The following is a 19856-nucleotide window of genomic DNA, read 5'->3' on the forward strand; positions in this document are numbered from 1 at the left end:
GAATAATAATCACTGCCCTGCGTTAGAGAGTGACTTATGATGAGGTATTAATTGGCTTAACTTTACCTCTAACAGCTTTTCAGATAGTGCTGTGACCAGGGTGAAATCCATCATAAAGTAACTGTAAACAGTAGAACCATTAGCATGAATGTTATGGTTCTACCCTGATCAAAACTCAAGTCAGCTGTGTGACCTTATATAAAATGATAAAGAGGAACACATATAAATGACCTTTATGAACTTTTCAAAATGACTTTATATGTCTGACCCATTATCTATATATATTAGAGCAGATGTGGAAAACCACTGTTAGACCTACTCTATACTAACACAAACACAGTCAAAAATTCATTGCTAGTGTGACATGTGGTCCTTTTTGCCTTTGACCAATGATATGCTGGTTACTTGGACCAGTTTAGTATTTGCTGTCACAGAGGAATGTTAACCATAAATCCAAAAGACAAAACTGAAAAAATATGTTAATTGCAAACATGTTTTTGCTTAGTAAAAGGATTGAAATTACATGGAAACTGTCACCTTAAAGCCTCATTGTAAATATCATCACAAACAGATGTTTTCCACACGGTTAACAAAGCTCCACCACATCCAATCACTGCATATAAATCTAAAAGAAAACAACAACAAATAAAATGTAATTAACACAAGTGAAGTCTAAGGAGCTTGGAAAGAAAAGCGTCTGGACTTCTTTGAGTTCCTTGAAGACGTTTCACCTCTCATCCGAGAAGCTTCTTCAGTTCTAAGGGTCAATGGTGGAGAGTCCCAGATTTAAACCCAGTGGGAGTTTCCCCCCAAAGAGGGACAAAGAACCCCCTGATGATCCTCTACCTAATCACATGAGCCAAGGTGTGAAAGTGGGTGTGGGTCCCAATCAGCCAGGGTTTCGGGTGAGCTCATTGTGAAACCTGGCCCCACCCTATCATGTGATTTCCCGAGGTCAGGAAATCACCCACTCCCACTCCCAGGGTGTGAGTGGACGTTACGGTGTCTGGGGAGGGAACTCAAAACTGGATTATAGATGGCAGACAGTTGGTGTCATAAACCACCGCCTCTGTTTAAAGATGGTCGCTCACAGTGGACGTAAATGACTTCTTTCACTCCTCCATCTGTCCAAAATGTGAACATTGGCATCCTCAAAGACTGACCTTTGTCCTTTAGATGCAGATGAACTGCTGAGTCTTGTCCCGTGGAGGTGGCTCTTCTATGTTGTGCCATGTGCTTGTGAAGTGGCTGTTTGGTCTCTCCGATGTAGAAGTCTGGGCATTCCTCGCTGCACTGTACAGCGTACACCACATTGTTAAGTTTGTGTTTAGGAGTTTTGTCTTTCGGGTGAACCAGTTTCTGTCTGAGTGTGTTACTGGGTCTGAAGTACACTGGGATGTCGTATTTGGAGAAAACTCTCCTGAGTTTTTCTGATACACCGGCTACATAGGGGATGACAATGTTGTTGTGTCTGTCTTTCTTATCCTCCCTCGCTGGTGTCTGATGTTCTTTTCTGTGAAGCTGGAATGCAGGCACACTGGACGAGCTTATTCTAAAAAATACAGAAAAAGGAACATTTTATTTGTGTTAAGGCCTAAAAACTACAAATAAGTTATACAATGAACAATATTGAAATACCTTATAGGTGCTGCAGGCCATATAACCAGAATCCAGAGCAATCTCACACTCACATGATGGTGAGGAAAGACATGAGCTCTGCAATGAGGTTTGAAGGCCTCAGTTGGGACACGGAAGAACTCAGAAGACAGCAATACCTGCACAGAGAGACAGAGTAGAAAAAGCATAGATTTGTAATCCATAATGTGAATTAAAACTCAAAAAGTGTCAACAAGTATAATCATTTGAGTGTGGAATTATTTATGCAATAAACAGGATTTTAATTAATTAATTGAATTAAAAACACTGACATTTTTTTTTATCAAAGATAAAGAATGATACCTCTCTCTGCTCTGAGGATCACTGAGCATCTCTGACAGGAAATACAGTTTCCTCAGTATGAGTCATCATTGATGGTCTCAGAGGTGTGTAGTGTGGTAGCATGATGATGGTCTCCAGATCAGGCAGGAGGTCAGGTGATGGGTGTGTCATCTTCTCCATTGAAGACACACTGGTATGGCAATTCATAACACAGCAGTCTCCTTGTGGCATGTAGTTATCTGTGCAGTCCAGCACTGATGGATCAGGTTTGGCTCAGCAGTTCATGAAGATGGTGTCTGAAAAAATATATCTAACAAAACACGTGCTTATAACACCACCCACCCAGCTCAGCCCCCAAGTGTCTATGTAATGCTGGTATGGGGTGTCGGTTACTAAGTCTAATTAGTGCATCAGAAAGCGGGGGCTACACCTAAAGCCCACACTTTTTGATGTCTTTGTTTATTAGCAGCTTTTTCCAGCTGCTCAGAGAATTCTGACTTGGCCTTTATCCACCCAAACCCAAACCCACCCGGATAAAGGCCAAGTCAAACTCACACACCATACCAGCATTACATAGACACTTGGGGGGTGATCTGGGTGGGTGGTGTTAAACTGTAGTCGGGAACTTTCAGAAAACTATCCATTTACTTCTAAATCAGTTTTTATACATATTCTGTAAGCTGTACTAATGTTTTTCTCTACATAATGTATCATTATAGACATCTCTGGTAGCCTAAAGATAGTTTATAACTTTTGACATTTTTTACCTGTAAAACATGATAAGCAAAAACTCATTCATCACAAAAACTTTTGATTCTACAAAAGCTACTATAATCAAGAAAATATAATTGTCTGTATTTATTCATGTGACCCATAATAAATACCTGCATTTATGTGGGATTTATTTATTTACTATTTCATATTTTCAAGCCCTTGGAGGGGAAGATCTCGTTTGTTGAGCTACATACGTCACAGTAAAAAGATTTAGTCATTTAAAACATGAGAATAAAAGAAATGATGTTGGTTTAATAAATGTTGCAGCACATTTCAGATCAGAGGTGCATGATAGCAGATGTTCTCTGCTCTGCATGAAGTTCAGCAATGATTTGGTGAAATGATTAATAACATTGCAATAAGAAAGGGTCTTCTTACAGACAGAGTAGGGAAGACAATTTTTTCAATGAAAAATATTTTTCATGCTCTACAATCAGTAAACTCTGTAACAAACATGATCTGTAATTGTTTCAAAACTCACCAGACGACTTCATGATTGGCTCGAGGACAGGACACAAAACACAGGGTTGTGGTAACTGTAATATGATCTCAGAACACCTGAATATAGACATTTCTGTGGCTGAGAAATAAAAATGAGGTCAAGCAGGGTGTTCTTGTCTGTAGTGCCAGAAGTGATCAGCTGTGAATACCCTCTCGACTGAAACTGCTCCAGAATCTGTTTTCTTCCACTCTGCAACTGGTTCTCATTAAAATCTCCACACACAATTATTGGGTGACAGTCCATTATTTCAAGTGAATCTAAAAGACTTACCAGGTTTTGCATGAATGGTGTCAAACTGTAGTCAGGGGGTCTGTACACAACAGCAATGAGTGCAGGGAATGGAGCCTGAACCTTCAACACTAAAAACTCAAGATCAGTGACATTATGTAGATACTGTTTTACCTGAACCTGAAAATGATTCCTCAAATACACAACAACTCCCCCACCACTTCTGCTGGCCATGTGAGGAAAGTTTGTGTAGGACACATGTCTGTTGCGTTTGAACATGGTGTAGCCATCCAAATGAAGACTGTCTGCAACAAAGGAGCCTTGAAGGTGAGACTCAGTGAGACACAAAACATCTGCTAAACACATTTCATGATGACTCTTGATGTCACTGATGTGAGATGGCAAACCCTCCGTATTGTGATGGATCAGTGTAAGAGTGTCAAGTCTGCTGGCTGTTTCTCTGACCTGAAGAAGAGGCATCATTTCCTCAACACTGGCTTGTCTCATGGTTTGGAGTGCTGCAGTTACCTCGGGATTGGAGTAAATCTTTTTCTCATCCAAGTCCTGCAAATAGAGTCCACTGAGAGACGTCACCCTGCTGAGAGCAACGTAAGCCATACCTGGTTCAAAAATGTTCTTCATTGAAACTACAGCTGTCTGTGTTGTAAGACCCTGAGTTTTGTGAATTGTGCAAGCGAATGCTAGCTTTACAGGAAACTGTCTGCGTACTGCTCCTTTAAACTTCAGACTCTCCTCTGCTCTCTCAATGTAAACCAGATCATCAGAAGCTGCATTAGCACTGCGTTTGTGTCTCATAGGCTGCCGGTTGTCCATCCTGAGCCCCAGTTTAATTATGTGTCCATCATTTTCAGATCTCACCACCTTTACCAGTATACCAAAAGCACCGTTGACCAAACCGTTTAGTGTGTCCAAGTTTCTGGTCAGCATGACTCGAGCTCCTTCAGCAACATTCAGAGTGTCAGGTAAATCATTTCTCCCACCTGTAAATGGTTTGTCTCTTCGTTCCATTCTGCCTGTACATTTATCCTTCTGGAAATCGTCTGCATTGATGATTATGATGTTTGAATGAAGCTTCTTCAGGGTATCTGTGTTGTGGGATTCCACATTCTTGTTGGTGGCATAAATGTGTAAGACCTCAGTTGGACATTCTTCTGGTGCAGTCACAGCCTGTGACAACAAATCTCTGTCGCACTGAGAAAGCTCATCTGTCTTTTCTTTGACTCTAATCCTGTTCAGCATCTCTGCAAAGGCCACATCATCTTTCTGACGCATGATCTCGGTTAGAGTGATCATCTGAAAATGTTCCTGCCATAGGTCAATCTGTTCTGGATCGTAAACACAGAGAGGTTTAGACTGTCGCACTGGTGGCAGCTGGTAAAAATCTCCAACAGCTAAAACTGACATTCCACCAAAAGGTCTCTGAGTGCCTTTGATTTGTTTCAGTCTTGCATCCACATAAGCAAAAAGGGGTTTTGAAACCATTGAAATCTCATCAATAACAATAATTTCAGCATTCATCAGCTCAGATCTGACTTCATCCAGTTGGTTACCAAGTCCTTGAATGGGTGGTTTCAGACTCCTGGGTAGTTTCAGTAGAGAATGTAATGTAGAGCCATTGATAGAAAAAGCTGCTGTACCGGTAAATGAAGTCAGTAAAACAGTTGGATTTGATATGTCAGCTTCTTCTGCATTAGCAGGCAGTCTGCTCAGGATCTTTGATGCTTCAGAATGAATACACTTAATCAGATGTGACTTTCCAGTTCCTGCACCACCATTGATATAGAAGAAAAATGGATCTGGGTTCAAACCACAAACTCGCTGAATACACCAGTCTCTTATGGCATAGAACACGCAGGCCTGCTTCTGGTTCAGATTCTGATACATTACACGTACCACGGCTGGATCTACTGCAGGTTGTTCTCTGATGGCTCTGATCTCTGTTACAGCATCAGACTGACGACTGTAGTCGGGGACATTCTCCTGTTCGTTCTCATCATCAGAATGTCTCTCAGGAAGATTCTCATCACATTGCAGCCTCACAACTTCAGATTCAGGAGCAAGATTACACCATTCATCAATCACAACATCCCTATTTTGTTCAAACTCTTCCAGTGCACTCTCAATATCCTCAGAGTTCTTCTCATACTTGTCTTTATTTCTTTTCACAACCCTTTTCACAGACTCACTGTGGTCTGAACATGGAAGTCGTACAAAACCTGAGTTGTAGAAGGACTGATAGGTTTGGAACCCTTGTGATTTCAGTTCCTGCTCTGATCTGTGTGGAAGGTAAAGTCTCAACAGTCGACCATAATATTGCTCAGGATCTTTTTCCTGTGAACAGTGGTAATATCTGATTATAGCTGGTTTATCATTCTTTCGCCTTTGTACAAATCCAAGCTGGTTTAGAAGAGGAAGCACATCTTTTCCTTCATTTGGACCACTTACCAACCTGCACAAGGCAGCAAAATCAGCCAGTGACATTTCCTCATATTCTGGGGTCTCAGGTCTGCATTTGTATTTATCACTCAAACTTGTCATCCAAATATTACAACTGTCGTGTGTTGTGCTTTCCAGGAAGCTCATGGGCCGACTCATTTTTACTGGGTTATCATCTGTTGGTACAAATACAACACTGCGGGAACATTTTTTCATTTTTAGGCCACAGACTCGAGTCACACACTCCTGTGCGCTGATTTCTCTCTTTTTTGAGTAAGCCTGCATCACAGCTCTCATTTCATCACACTCATTGACGGTGTTCTTATCAGAGTTGTCAATAACTGTCTTCAGGTATTCAGAGAGGCCAGATTCTTTCTTTGTTATATATTTACAGAGGTATTCTATACATGAATAGGCATTCAAAATGAATGAGACATCTAAATTAGAGTTCCAGGCTTCAAGCAGGTCTGGGTTGTAATTGTTGATCCAACACTCATTTGGGTCACGTTTCAGAATCAGAGCTGTTTTCTTGTTTATGTCTTGGAGGCACTGTTCATACTCATTCATTGTCAAGTTGCATCGTGACAGAATCTGCTCTATGGTGAGGGAAGCAGCTTCAGGTTCCTTCAGCAGGTTCAACAAAGGTCTGAGTTTGGCTTTTGCAGCTTCAGTGTCTGAATCCTCATCCTGTCTCACAATCATTGTTCTTGTGGCTGGTGGTTTGGGAAACCCAAATCTACAACCAGAGTTCACACTCTTAAAGCATGTCTTTGTGTGGTTTTTGCTGTGCTTTTGTAGCTCAGTGACTTTTTTGTGCAGTTCAGGTTGTTTTTCTGGATCAGGGAGTTGAGCTGAGATGTATCTGTCAACAAAGTCACAGACAGTTTGGTCGTCATCCACATCTGCTTCTACCTTTTCTCGAATCCACAGCAACATGTGTATATGTGGACTACCTCTGTGCTGGAACTCAACTCTGTAAAAGTAATCAATGATCTCACCAAGGGGCTGTGCAGGAGAAAAAAGCAAATCTCTGAACAAAGCCTCAACACGTTTATCAAACATTCGCATGGTGGTTACTGGATTTGATCTTAGAATTTCACACTTTTCTGACCAGTCCAGGGCTTCAAAATCAACCTCTTCACCTTGCTGTCTCTTTATTGCTTGAATCACTTCAGGCCATCTCATCTCAGCAGCAGAGAAAGTGACAAAGAACTGAGGTGTTCCTATTTGGCGAACCATGCTGAATAGATCTCTGGTAGTTTTCTGCCAGTAAGCTGGAGTTCCTCTGAGTGGCTGCATAAATCTGATTGCATCTTTATTTCTTACCAGCTTCTCTACTTCTGTCTTACTTTGTAACATTCCTGATGTGATTTTGCGTCCATCTTTGGTCATAGTTTTACCTTTCCTTAGCTGTATTGTCATGCTGGAATTAGCCAAGTGTATTTCAGTGACAAACTGTGAGAAAAACAGGTAATTTGTGTCTTTAGCAAATCTTGCATCAATGTTGAAAAGCCTTGACTTGAAGTAAGCACTTGGTGTGAGTTTAAGACGTCTCTTTTCATCCAGTGTATTCTGACCAGTAGGAAACTGCACAGGAAATGCCATGGCTTCCAAATGAGGAGTTCTGAAGAAGCTAACAGGATTGTTTCTTTCTGCAGGAGCCACACAATATGTGTTATCAGTGAAACAGAGAATCTCTTCTGAAATGTCTACGGGCTGCAGACAACTTTCTAGAGCAAAACCTCCATTGTTCAAATCACTTTCTGGTTCATCTGGATTTTGTTCCTCTGGTTGTTCATCACAGGATTGCATATTAATATCTTGGTCACTTTGAGACTCACTTTCACACAAAAGGGCATCTTTTTCATAGTTGTCAATTTCCATTAAATCTGCTTCATTATAATCATCACTTGCCATGCTGGCTTCATCACTGCTGTCATCATCAGGTAACGTTGGATCACAAAGCAATGCATCATCTCTGATAATAATATCTGTGTACTGTGGATGAATTTGTTTCAGTTTACGCAGAGCTTGAATGAGTTTAGACCAGGTGACAGTCTGGAACAGCTGATGGCCTTTGTAGCACAGTCGTCTTTTCAGCTTTATCCTCATGATCTGTGATTGGCTTCTGATCCTCGGTAAACTGTCAACTGTTTGTTGGACCTCAGATGGTACACACACCACATTACCACGTATGAGTCTCTGTCTCCCCTTTGGAAGAGGAATAATCTTAGCAAATGGTATGCATTTGGCAATCAGATGTCTCTCCAGAATGTTGAGATCACAAAGTTCAGCTGGAATATCCTGCAGTTCTAAACCGTTAACAGCAGCAAGCCTGGGCATGCATCCACTTTTGAGGGAACTGTGACATGTGTGACAGATATACTCTTTTTTTCTCTCAACAGGAAAGCTGCAGTGATCATGACATGCTTCATCACACACATGAACAAATTTACCAGTTAGGCACTGATGAGCTACAGTCTGGTGTTTTGAGTAATTTTCTCTTTTGCAGATTTTCACCTGATTAGGAAAAGAAGCTTTTAGACAAACAGTACAAACATAAGATGGTGCTGACTTAATGTTTGATCTGAAACGAGATATGGCCTCATTCATTAAAGTGTTCTCTGGATGACACTGTAAACTCTCAGCTGGTCGATGCATCTGGCGATATTTCCGTTTTATATTCATTGCACATCTGATATTATGCATCTGTCTGAAAGAAAAACCGTTCCAATATTTTACTCTCATTCGTTCTCTCATATTGTCCTTGTGTTGTTGCTGAAATTGTTTTTCTTCTCCATACCGCTTTGTCATATAAGATCGTTTTTTCTGTTTAAAATCTTCGCTTTTTTTATATAGGTTATATACATATGACCTCATGTAAGCTTTGTGTTTCTCTCTGAATCCAGCACAAGTTCTGTATATTCTTCTTATACGCTCTTTCTGCTTTTCTCTGAATATGGGAGACTCTCTATATGTTCTTGTTACACGTTCCTTCTGCTTTTCTCTGAATATGGGAGACTCTCTATATGTTCTTGTTACACGTTCCTTCTGCTTTTCTCTGAATATGGGAGACTCTCTATATGTTCTTGTTACACGTTCCTTCTGCTTTTCTCTGAATATGGGAGACTCTCTATATGTTCTTGTTATACGTTCCTTCTGCTTTTCTCTGAATAGGGGATTGTCTTTATATGTCCTTATGACACATTCTCTTTTTCTCTCTCTAATTTTAGCACTTTCCCTATACATCTTTCTTAAATGTTCTCTCTGTTTCTCCTTATAGGTAGCATTTAATTTATACAATTCATTTTTGTACATGCTCTTTTTCTGTCTGTGATCAGGATCATTACACTTCTTAGTTGAGTTTTTTTTCTTTGTCTTGAAGCTTTCATCAAACCTGTACATCTGCCTTTCTTTCTTCTTCTGATTTTCCTTTCTCTGTGGTACTTTTTCTTGGGCTAATAATCTTCTCCTTATTTTTCTCCTTTGCTGTTTATTATATTTCAGCAGTTTATCTGAGAGTTCCTCTGTTATATTAGTTAAACAGTAGGCAGTGTTTGAATCATTCTGAGGAACAGAATCTGATGTTACCTGCGTTTCTCTCACAGAGGATGCAGATGTTTCTTTTTCTAAATACTCAGAAGGAAGATGGTTGTTTTCAGTAGCAGCTGTCTCATTTGAATAATCCACTCTGGATGATGTCACTTCAGTCGTTAAAGTGTCTCTCACAGTCTTCTGTGTCTGGTCAGTAGATCTTTGGGAGTTTATTTCATGAACGGCTTCATTTAAAGCTGGTGCTGTAACAGTTGTAGCTGTTTGTCTGTATTCGGTGGTTTGATTAGCATCTCTTTGGTCAGCAGCGTTTTCACTGTGAAACTCGATGGGCTGTAGCTCATAAGTGCAGCTTGGTGCGATGCTGAACATTCTGTACAAACGTTTGATCCTGTCAATCATGTCATTAAGACGTGTGAATTTCAACATAACTGCAGTTCCACCACTTACACTTAGCGACAATGGCATACCAGTAGACTTACGTGGGTGAGGATCAAAATATGCATATTCACCTGAAGTCAGCCTGCTAACAGCGATGACTGTTCCTCCCATGACTAGCAAAGCATAGCGAACGTCTGAAGCCAAACACTGTAATCCCTGTTCAAGGCTCGGAAAGTGATCTGTACCATCAAATGTGCCGTAATGAGCAAACTGAGACATGTCGACTTGATACTCGTGTGTGCGGCTGGTAACAACTGAGGGAAGTTCATCGCAGGCTAGAAACACACTGTTCACAAACCTCAGTCTGGCATCTGAATAGACGGCATGGCCTTTGTCCAACACACGGTTTAGATCTGCTCTGGTAATAAATTCATCCTCGTGTAAGAATGACAGGAAAACCAAACTGTTAGCCATGCATTGCTGATTCCGGTACTTTCCATACCTAGGAGCGGCCTGGCTTCGGGAAGCACAGACGCTACTCACTCGTGGACTTTCACTGTTTGTAACCTGTACATGAGACTGTCCTGGAGCTTGTCCATCATGCTGTGTTTGTACAGTTAGCTGGGGTTTAGTCTGGATTACCTGCATAACTTCAGGCTCTGGGACAGACACTGAGGGAACACTTCTTTTTACCACATCTGCATAAGACACTGTGGCTGTCTCTTCATCATGCTGTGTTTGTACAGTTAGCTGGGGTTTAGTCTGGATTACCTGCATAACTTCAGACTCTGGGACAGACACTGAGGGAACACCTTTCTTTACCACATCTGCATAAGACACTGTGGCTGTCTGAACACTGCTCTGCACTTCTGTGCTGGGAAAAGCTGAAACACACACCTTTACCTGCTCACTGCTCTGAGAAACATTCACCTGTTCTTTCTGCTTTTGCCATCTAAGCTTCAGGGACTGCGACCTTTGACTTTTTCTTGGCATTTTGCTGAAGTACAATCTGGAGCTTATATGTGGTTATACACAAATATAAACAAAACTGAACCTTGAAACACAGAAAAACTTATAACTCCTTAAGTTACTGTTAAATCTGAGAAATGTACTATTATACTATAAAATGTTTTTATGAATATATGAATAGATGTTAAAAAGCTGATTTGTACTCCAAACTCAAAATAAAGGAAATTCAAAGTTCTCTGGAAACAATTTGGTCCGTTTTATTGTACCTCTTTTAGAAACGGGGTTTCTTCAGCTGGATGTTCTGCAGCAGTCAGGAAACAGGAAGTCTGGGTCCTCAGGCACTTCTCGATGACAATACTGACTGAATACTTACACTGAGTGACAAAATGGGTTAGTCCTTAAATAATAATACTATAAACTTGCAGTCAAATGTTATAGCCAATGAAACAGACTAACAGACTGGATCTAATTTATTATTTATCTGAATGTATGTATTACAAAATAACCAGATTATCTTATTACAAATAAACTTATAAAAAGGTGATATTTTATACAATTGATCAAAGTAAGCCAAACTAGCAGTCCAAACTAAAGTCTAATGCAAAATTAAAATGACAAATGTAGGGCTGTGTAAGTAGTTTCTACTATAAGTTCTACTGTACTGTAATTCTACTACTGTATATTCAACTTGTAATTTAAAGCAAAATGACTGAATGTGAGAGAGCTTAATGACAGGAAAGAAAGAGCAGTGAGAGCAGAGATCTCTCAGAATTCTGTAACAGATAGATCAAGTTCTGGTAACTTGGATTTCTGAAAATTGGATTCTGAAAGGATTCTCAAAACTTGGATTCTCAAATTAGATAGAGCAGTAGAGATAGAGGGATACAAGATGGAATGGCTTTCAAATTAGATAGAGCGGTAGAGATAGAGGGATACAAGATAGAATGGCTTTCAAATTAGATAGAGCAGTAGGGATAGAGGGATACAAGATAGAATGGCTTTCAAATTAGATAGAGCAGTAGGGATAGAGGGATACAAGATAGAATGGCTTTCAAATTAGATAGAGCAGTAGGGATAGAGGGATACAAGATAGAATGGCTTTCAAATTAGATAGAGCAGTAGGGATAGAGGGATACAAGATAGAATGGCTTTCAAATTAGATAGAGCAGTAGGGATAGAGGGATACAAGATAGAATGGCTTTCAAATTAGATAGAGCAGTAGGGATAGAGGGATACAAGATAGAATGGCTTTCAAATTAGATAGAGTTGGGAGAGTGATAGGATAGACAGAATTGCTTATAATGATAGAGAGAGAGAGGATCTTCTGCAGCAGGTCACCTGTAAGACACAAAAGGCATGGAATTAGTCATATTTCCAACATGCTTGGATTTACCATATTCTTCAGACTATATGGCACACCTAAAATCCTGTCATTATCTCAAAAACATACAATGTGCCTAGCGTATCGATTCTGGTTATGCTTACTGACCTCAAACGGGATTTCTGTGGTACACAGCGCTCAAAATTCTGTCAAATATTTTAGTAAGACTTCGTAAGCTACAAAGCTGCGCTGCTTGATGTATTGTCAGAGCATTATGGCTACCATAGTCAGGACCCTCGCAGAGTAATTCGTACGGTGCTTCAACATAACATTATGGTGTGTGTACAAGGACCTGGCACGTGCTAAGAGACATGCTTAAGAAGCAGATTTCAAACTGATCAACCCATGAAGAGTTTGATGGATTTGTGGATGAGGAATGAACTGAAAAAGTGAGTGTATTGTTCTGTATTTTATGTGTTACAACTGAACAGTGTTGAGAGTTGTTTGTGAATGACTTGAATAAAGTTTGACTTATCTGACTGTTTGTTTGGCTTAATCTGCCTTAAAAACAGGCTTGTTTATTGACATTATGCCTTATAATCTCAAAAATACAATACATGTAGGGCTTTAAATACTAAAGACTTCTACAGTAAATTATTGGACTGAACAGAATGACAATGTTTAACAAATGATGGTGGAACTGTTATAAGGACATTTTTACATTCTATTAAAACAATAAACTAAGTCTATAAACTCAAACTAAGACGTGCTGCTACAGTAACTTACTGTAAATATTAAATGGTCCAACAAAACCAACACACTGAGGTTACAGCACAGTTTCAGGTCACTCTGTATGAATTTTGGCAAAATGAGAAATTTGGAGACAGCTAGTTTCTACACAGCAGTTTCTACATATTTCAGTCACATTTGGGGCATGTTTGATACACAGCAATAAGCACTACACTAAATCTATAATAAACTTATCATAGCTGATATAAAGGCCTAATTAGCAAAATTTAGTATGATGATCATTTCTTTGTAGATCATTTCATGATAAAAAGAACAGAAGTGAGTGCTGTATCTGAGCTGTTGCATGTAAGATCTTTGCTGGAGATTCCCACATTTCTTAAACAAACAAACAAACATGACTTTCAGACAGTTCATCTTTTGTAAATTAGGGCAGGATTATTTTCAAAAAACAGCCTTGATAAAAATATCAGGCCACTATAAAATGTCTTATGTTTATGTTTTCATCCCACCTATATTTTGCAAGTCATTATGACAAATTACAAAAAGCATTTTTTAGGCAGTGATTTAAGGGAAGAAGCTTTTGAAATCCACAATGCCCTACCACCAGTGGTCTCAAACTCTGGTCCTTAAGGCCTGGTGTCCAGAAACTTTTCTATGTGTCCCTGTTGCAACACACCTCAATAACATTAGTAGGTCATTAGCAAAACTCTACAGAACGTGACTGCATGCTGAGGTGGTAATTCAGCCATTTGATTCATGTTATAGCAGCTCATGAGTGAATGAACATGATGCAATGAAAGTACTTTTAGAAGTACATTTTTCCAAACACTTAAATTACTTAAATTTGAACAGTCTTCGGGGATGCCACTTCAACACAGTCAAATTCTATACTCTCACTAATGACCTACAAATGTTATTCAGGTGTTTTGTAACAGGGACACGTGGAAAAGCTTCAGGACACCGGCCCTTGAAGAGTGGAGTTTGAGACCCCTGCCCTATGTGAATATTTAATTGTCCCTAAACTGCTAGTCGTGAGCTGCTCTAATGTGAAACAAACACATATAGTTCTGTAAAGGTTTACAAAGAGATTTCTAAGGATCTGGAGACCCCAGAAAACAAAAACGCTCCCAGATATTGTAGCTGAACAGGCAAAAACAAGTTGCCTAATAATATCTCGATGATAACCAAGAGCTGTGCTGACTAACTGCACTAAACTGAATCATCTATAGTGAGAGAAAAACACCAGCATTAAAGTCAAACATGGTGCTGTTACTGTGATGTCCCAGAGTTCCTTTACTACTTCAGGACCTACATCAACTCATCAGGTCCTGGGCTTAAGTTTAATCACACTTAGGATCTGAAGCACACAAGCAAGTCCAATTGAATGAATGAAACAAAACACTTGGTGTAAACGAATCAGTCTGGACTTTAATGAAATTAAGATACTTGGTATGACTTGAAAACCCTATCCATCCATCCATCCATCCATTCGCTTCCGCTTATCCTTTTCAGGGGGCACTGGAGCCTATCCCACCTGTCATAGGGCGAGAGGCAGGGTACACCCTGGACAGGTCGCCAGTCTGTCGCAGGGCCAACACACAGGGACAGACAACCATTCGCACTCACATTCATTCGCAGATACACACCTAGTGACAATTTGGATTATTCAATTAACCTATCCCCACAAGCTGCATGTCTTTGGACGGTGGGAGGAAGCCGGAGTACCCGGAGGGAACCCACGCAAACACCGGGAGAACATGCAAACTCCACACAGAAAGACCCCGGCCTGATGTTGGAATTAAACTCAGGACCTTCTTGCTGTGCGGCAACAGTGCTAACCACCGTGGTACTTGGTATGACTTGAAAACCCTATATTGGGCCTTAATTAAGACTTTTTTCTTTTCTTTTTTTGCCTGTCCTGTTTGGATCTAATTAAGACAATTCTGAAATTATGGTGGACCAAAATCAACCAGTGATGTAAACCAGTCATTACCAGTTACTGTAAATGCTTGATGGTAATTGTTGCTATCAGGGCATCCACAGCTGGGTATTAGAGACCAATATGTTTTTACATTAGACCAGGTTGTTCTGGTTCAAAAATGAAATCATCACTTTAAAACTGCTTTTTGTATTTATCCAGGTCATCCTTGTTAGATGATTTGAAACATGTGAAAAAAAGCATAAACAAAATAAATCTGCAAGGAAGAAAGACCTTTCTCAGCACTGTACTGCAGACAAAACCTATACTTACCAGACTTGCGACGATCAGATCAGTATCCTAGAGAAAGGAAACAACACATCAGATCACTGTTTAATGACTTACACTGTTGAACCTCTTCACACACAATCCAATTTACTGTGACATGAAATAACTAGTAAGATCCTCAATTTCTTCAAGCCTTTATGAACTCACTGTAGTCTAAAGAGGACAAACTTTAGTTACAGAGTCTCACATGACGATAACATGTGTAATAAAGGCATGCATACTACAGAAGTGCAAAGAAGAGGCACCAATATTTGTTGGTACAGATTATGGCTTTTTAGCTCCATCATTTTCTATCACAAGTCAGTGCTTAATAAAGTGTGGAAAAACCACAACTGTTAGAATCAACGGAAAACCTCATTAGGTTTTAGTTCTGATCTGAATATGTAAATCCTAAAATACATGTAAATTCTGACATGTTATAGTAACAACAGTGGCACGCCATTTTTGCAATTAATTTCTTAAAAATTATAATAAAAAGTCCTTCCATTGTACCTGTTGGCAGGAATCTTTTTGTATTTTGCAATATTTCCCTTTTATATATAATTTTCAAACACATTGTATCAAGCAACTTATTAAGAAACTGATTTAAACTTAGTGTACATAAATTACACACAGGCTTTAACATACACAACATTGCCTACTCACAACTCTGGTTCTCTTAGTCTTTTATTATTGCTTAAATGTTTAACGTACCACTTCTGTTCACTCAGGCAAAAATACTTCTATAGTGGTCTGACTTTAATGTAATACATAAGCAGAATATGAGTGAAGATATAAATCAACAACTGTGGTGCTCTTAAGTGTTTAAGCTACCACTTACACTAACTCACCTAAAATGCGTTCATAGTTATGTCTGCTAGGTAAATCCATAAACAAACGGAGAACATGAACAACTGTATAAAAACAGTTGTTTGTGTTCAAACATAAAAATCAGACACAAATGGCCTGTTAAACTTCAGGGACAGTCAGAGGTCATGTGTGGGGCCTTTGCTGCTACAAGGTATAAATTCTGACCATTTGTTTTTGCCCATCAGTAAATGGTAATGTCACAAAAACCAAACTACGTTAGGTAAGTTGCTAAACATGTTACACAGTGACAATGTCATATTACTGCAGTTACAATTGCTGCTTACTTACCAGCAAAGGCAAAACCGAAGTTCTGTTTCACTCTGTAACAAAAGAACAAAAATACAGAATGAGACAACTGAAATCAGCATCAGAGTCAATACTGCATCACAATCTGTAGTGAAAAAAAAATGTTAAATTCTTTGTTTACTATAAACACCCGATCTTCTCTTTCTGCACCTTATTAAAGATTTCTGTCTTTATTAAGGTGATGTGTCGTTTTATCGATCTGCAATAAGCCACAGAAATTCCTCATTAACGTAAAGCTCTAATACTTTGGTGCTATTACATAACACAGCAGATACCACAAGCAATGATTTGCTCGCACTGCACACTTGATCAAATGATAACATCACAGTTTCAAAGCATGCAACAATCACAAATGATACTTGATACTATAAATGCTTGATGGTAGTTCTTCGTATCAGGGCTTCCACAGCTGGGTATTAGAGACCAGCATCTTCTCACATTAGAACAGATAGCTCTGGTTTGGTTTTCTCTGCTTCATATGTGAAATCATCCCTTTAAAATGCTTTTTTGTATTTATTCATATCATCCCTGTTAGATGATTTGAAACATGTGACAAAAAAGCATGAACAAAATAAATCTGCAAGGAAAAAAAGACTTTTCCCAGCACTGTACCTCAGACAAAATGAACTCACTTTAGTCTAAAGAGGGCAAAATTTAATTGCAGAGTCTCAAATGGCCTTAACATGTGTAATAAAAACAATAATTACTACAGAAATGCTTTGATAAGCCTTTAAAATTAGACATAAATGGCCTATTAAACTTCAGGGACATTTTTAGGGACACTCAGAGATCTAGTGGGGGGGGGGGCTTTACTGCTTATAAATCCTAAATGTGTTTTTGCCCATGAGCAAATGGCAAGATATCACAAAAAGCCAAACTATTGTATGTAAATTGCTAAAAATGTTACACAATCCCAATTTCATATTGCTTCAGTTACAATCACTGTTTACTTACCAGCAAAGGCAAAACCAAGCTTTATTTCACTCTGTGTAACAAAAGACAAAGAACAAAAATACAGGATCAGAAAACTCAAATCAGCATCAATACTGCATCACTCTCTGTTGTCAAAAAGATTCACTAAACTTCTTTGTTTACTACAGCTGGAATACAAACAACAACTCTCCTCTGTTTTCTTTGGTCTACATCTCATTTAAGATTGCAAAACACTCATACATGAAAAACTGCACGACATATTTTTAAGGCTTTAATATTTGAGGTGGTCTGCATTCAAATTCTACTTCCTAAAATATTACCAACTGCACATAGTATCATAGTAAATATGCTGTAGTTTTAAAATAAATATCTATGTACCATACTAATAATAATACACTGCCATATTTTATTTATGTGAAGGTGGGCTGTTGTTTATTTCATTAATTTCCCACAAAGTGAGAATTTAAACTGCTGCAGATTTAGGTTGGCACAAACAAGCCTTTGTTAAACAGTTCTTAAAAATTAAAGTCTACATATTAGGAGTTCTTATTATTCTTGGGCTATGTCCACACGTACTTTTGAAAATGGAGATTTTTCTATGCGTTTGCACCTTTCGTCCACACTTAAACGGCGTTTTCGGTCACTGAAAAACTAAAAACGCTTGCCAGAATATTTTCGAAAACTCCGTTTTTGCATTTATGTGTGGACAGGGAAACGGAGAAAACGCAGCGCCTTTTTTGACGTCACACTGTGCGCAACGTTATTGTTTCGGTGAAATGCATTTCTACAATACGGTTACTGTTAATTGTTCTCTCTGCAGTGTTTAAATGCTTACATATGCGCACACAGTTACTGTCCCCCCACAGATATGACTCGGTTCTGCTTCTATGCCCCATCTTTGTTTACCATTTCCCACCGAGGCTTCTAGACTTCTGATTGGCCAACATTTCTACACGGTTAGGAATATAGCGCCACCTGCTGCTTTGGCATGTTCCTAGCAGCGTTCTCCTTCATTTCTGCATTTATGTGTGGACGGGATTGATTTTTAAAACAGAAACGGAAAATCTCCGTTTTCAAAAATACCCGTGTATGTGGGGACATAGCCTATGTTTAATCCTCAGTTTCTCCCCCTCCTTTGTCTTAATTAACCCACAAGACCTGGACAAACGTGACTCTTTTTCTCCCGTGTTCGGTCAGAGGCGGTAAAATGGCTCCTTTGATCTTGCCGACAGCTGACACTGAATCTAAGATGGCGGTTCGTTAAAAACTTTACAGCATAAAGAATGAGGCTGTTTTAACCAACTGATTTGTGAAGAGAACTAACTGCACCTTATGTAACAGACTGACAAACACACCAAATGTAATTAATAAAACAACACAATAACCGTGGTTCACAGTCAAATTTTCATTTCACACTGGGCTCAAAGGAGCGCTAGGCATTAGCATCGGGTTGTTAGCTCATCAAACACTCCTTTTACATACAAAAATGACAAAGTTTCACTAAGAAAAAGCAACCACTGTGTTACTCTAATATGAGTTATACCTCGGTTGGCTTTATAAATCACTAAAAGAACTCGTTAAATCACACAAACAGACTATAAACATTTAGGAGAGAAGAGGAGAAGCAGAGCGGCAGCACTCACCCAGAGCGGACTCAGCGAAGTGTGCGGAAAGGCGGATGTCCGGCAGTCAGGTAAAAGATGAGGCGTTCACGGGTAGTAGGAAATTCCAGTATTACACACAATGGGCATTGTAAACATCAAAAATGTAGGTGATTTTAAATATTCTATACAATATTTATTTGCTACAGAAAAAACTCGCAGAACTTTAAATCTATAACTTGAATAAATATTATTAGAAGGCTCTACTCCTGAACACCAACACCAAAGAGCTGAGTTCACCAGACCTGAAAAAAAAAACAACAACAACCAGTCCAGGACAGTCAGTCTGCAAAGATGTTTTAAAGACAAATATATATATATAAACATTATCCATTAAGGATTCCCCTCAAAACAAATGACTATAATTTCCTAACCGTAAGGGCTAGAACGGTCACTGCACCGTTTTGTTCAGAAGAGATGGGGGAATCTTCAAGTGTTGACAATTTATCATTAAAATGTGAATTTTTAGAGATATATGACATGGATGACTTGTTGACTTAGAAGCCACGAATTCCCCAATATGCAAATAGTATGATTAAGCATAAATACTACATTTAGTAGAAATACTATGTTTTAGCACAAATACTATAAAAAGCAGAAATACTATAATTTAGCAGAAATACTATATTAAGCACAAATCCTATAAAAAGCAGAAATAGGATGATTAAGCATAAACACTACATTTAGTAGAAATACTATGTTTGAGCAAAAATCCTATAAAAAGCAGAAATACTATATTAGGCACAAATCCCATAAAAAGCAGAAATAGTATGATTAAGCATAAATACTACATTTAGTAGAAATACTATGTTTTAGCACAAATCGTATAAAAAGCAGAAATACTGTAATTTAGCAGAAATACTATATTAGGCACAAATAGTATAAAAAGCAGAAATACTATATTAGGTACAAATCCTATAAAAAGCAGAAATACTATATTAGGCAAAAATCCTATAAAAAGCAGAAATA

General features: G+C 38.8%; 1 protein-coding gene and 1 long non-coding RNA gene across 5 annotated transcripts; both read right to left on the bottom strand.

Annotated features, from left to right (window-relative positions):
* Positions 1-1113: 1113 nt before the first annotated feature.
* LOC146641406 (uncharacterized) lies at positions 1114-3949 on the bottom strand. 4 transcript variants are annotated; one of them, XR_014909639.1, is made up of 5 exons: positions 3908-3949; positions 3661-3747; positions 1960-3573; positions 1639-1775; positions 1114-1552 (listed from the first exon to the last, which is right to left on the bottom strand). It is a non-coding gene; the product is annotated as an uncharacterized LOC146641406 (long non-coding RNA). The 4 variants fall into 4 exon arrangements; XR_014909641.1 differs by having other exon boundaries at positions 1960-3524; positions 3617-3747; positions 3908-3940; XR_014909640.1 differs by having other exon boundaries at positions 1960-3524; positions 3617-3925.
* Positions 3950-3995: 46 nt separating this feature from the next.
* LOC146641407 (uncharacterized) lies at positions 3996-19305 on the bottom strand. Its single transcript, XM_085397963.1, has 6 exons — positions 18870-19305; positions 17248-17278; positions 16276-16307; positions 15124-15150; positions 4154-12139; positions 3996-4037 (listed from the first exon to the last, which is right to left on the bottom strand). Exons 5-6 carry the CDS (start codon positions 10823-10825, stop codon positions 3996-3998), a joined length of 6714 nt encoding a protein of 2237 aa, XP_085254089.1. The 5' UTR covers positions 10826-12139; positions 15124-15150; positions 16276-16307; positions 17248-17278; positions 18870-19305.
* Between the last annotated feature and the right edge of the window lie 551 nt (positions 19306-19856).

The sequence above is a fragment of the Rhamphochromis longiceps genome, linkage group LG23 (genome assembly GCF_057381845.1).
Source record: "Rhamphochromis longiceps isolate RC_006_pf linkage group LG23, R_longiceps_female_GT1.1, whole genome shotgun sequence".
NCBI lineage: Eukaryota > Metazoa > Chordata > Actinopteri > Cichliformes > Cichlidae > Rhamphochromis > Rhamphochromis longiceps.

What these genes read in the sequence shown, in the direction of transcription:
- LOC146641407 (XM_085397963.1), bottom strand. Translation starts at nt 10,825, where the DNA reads ATGCCAAGAAAAAGTCAAAGGTCGCAGTCCCTGAAGCTTAGATGGCAA. An exon ending in CAGTACGCAGACAGTTTCCT is followed by an intron (nt 4,038 to 4,153) that starts GTAAAGCTAGCA and finishes TGCTCTCAGCAG; the next exon opens with GGTGACGTCTCTCAGTGGAC.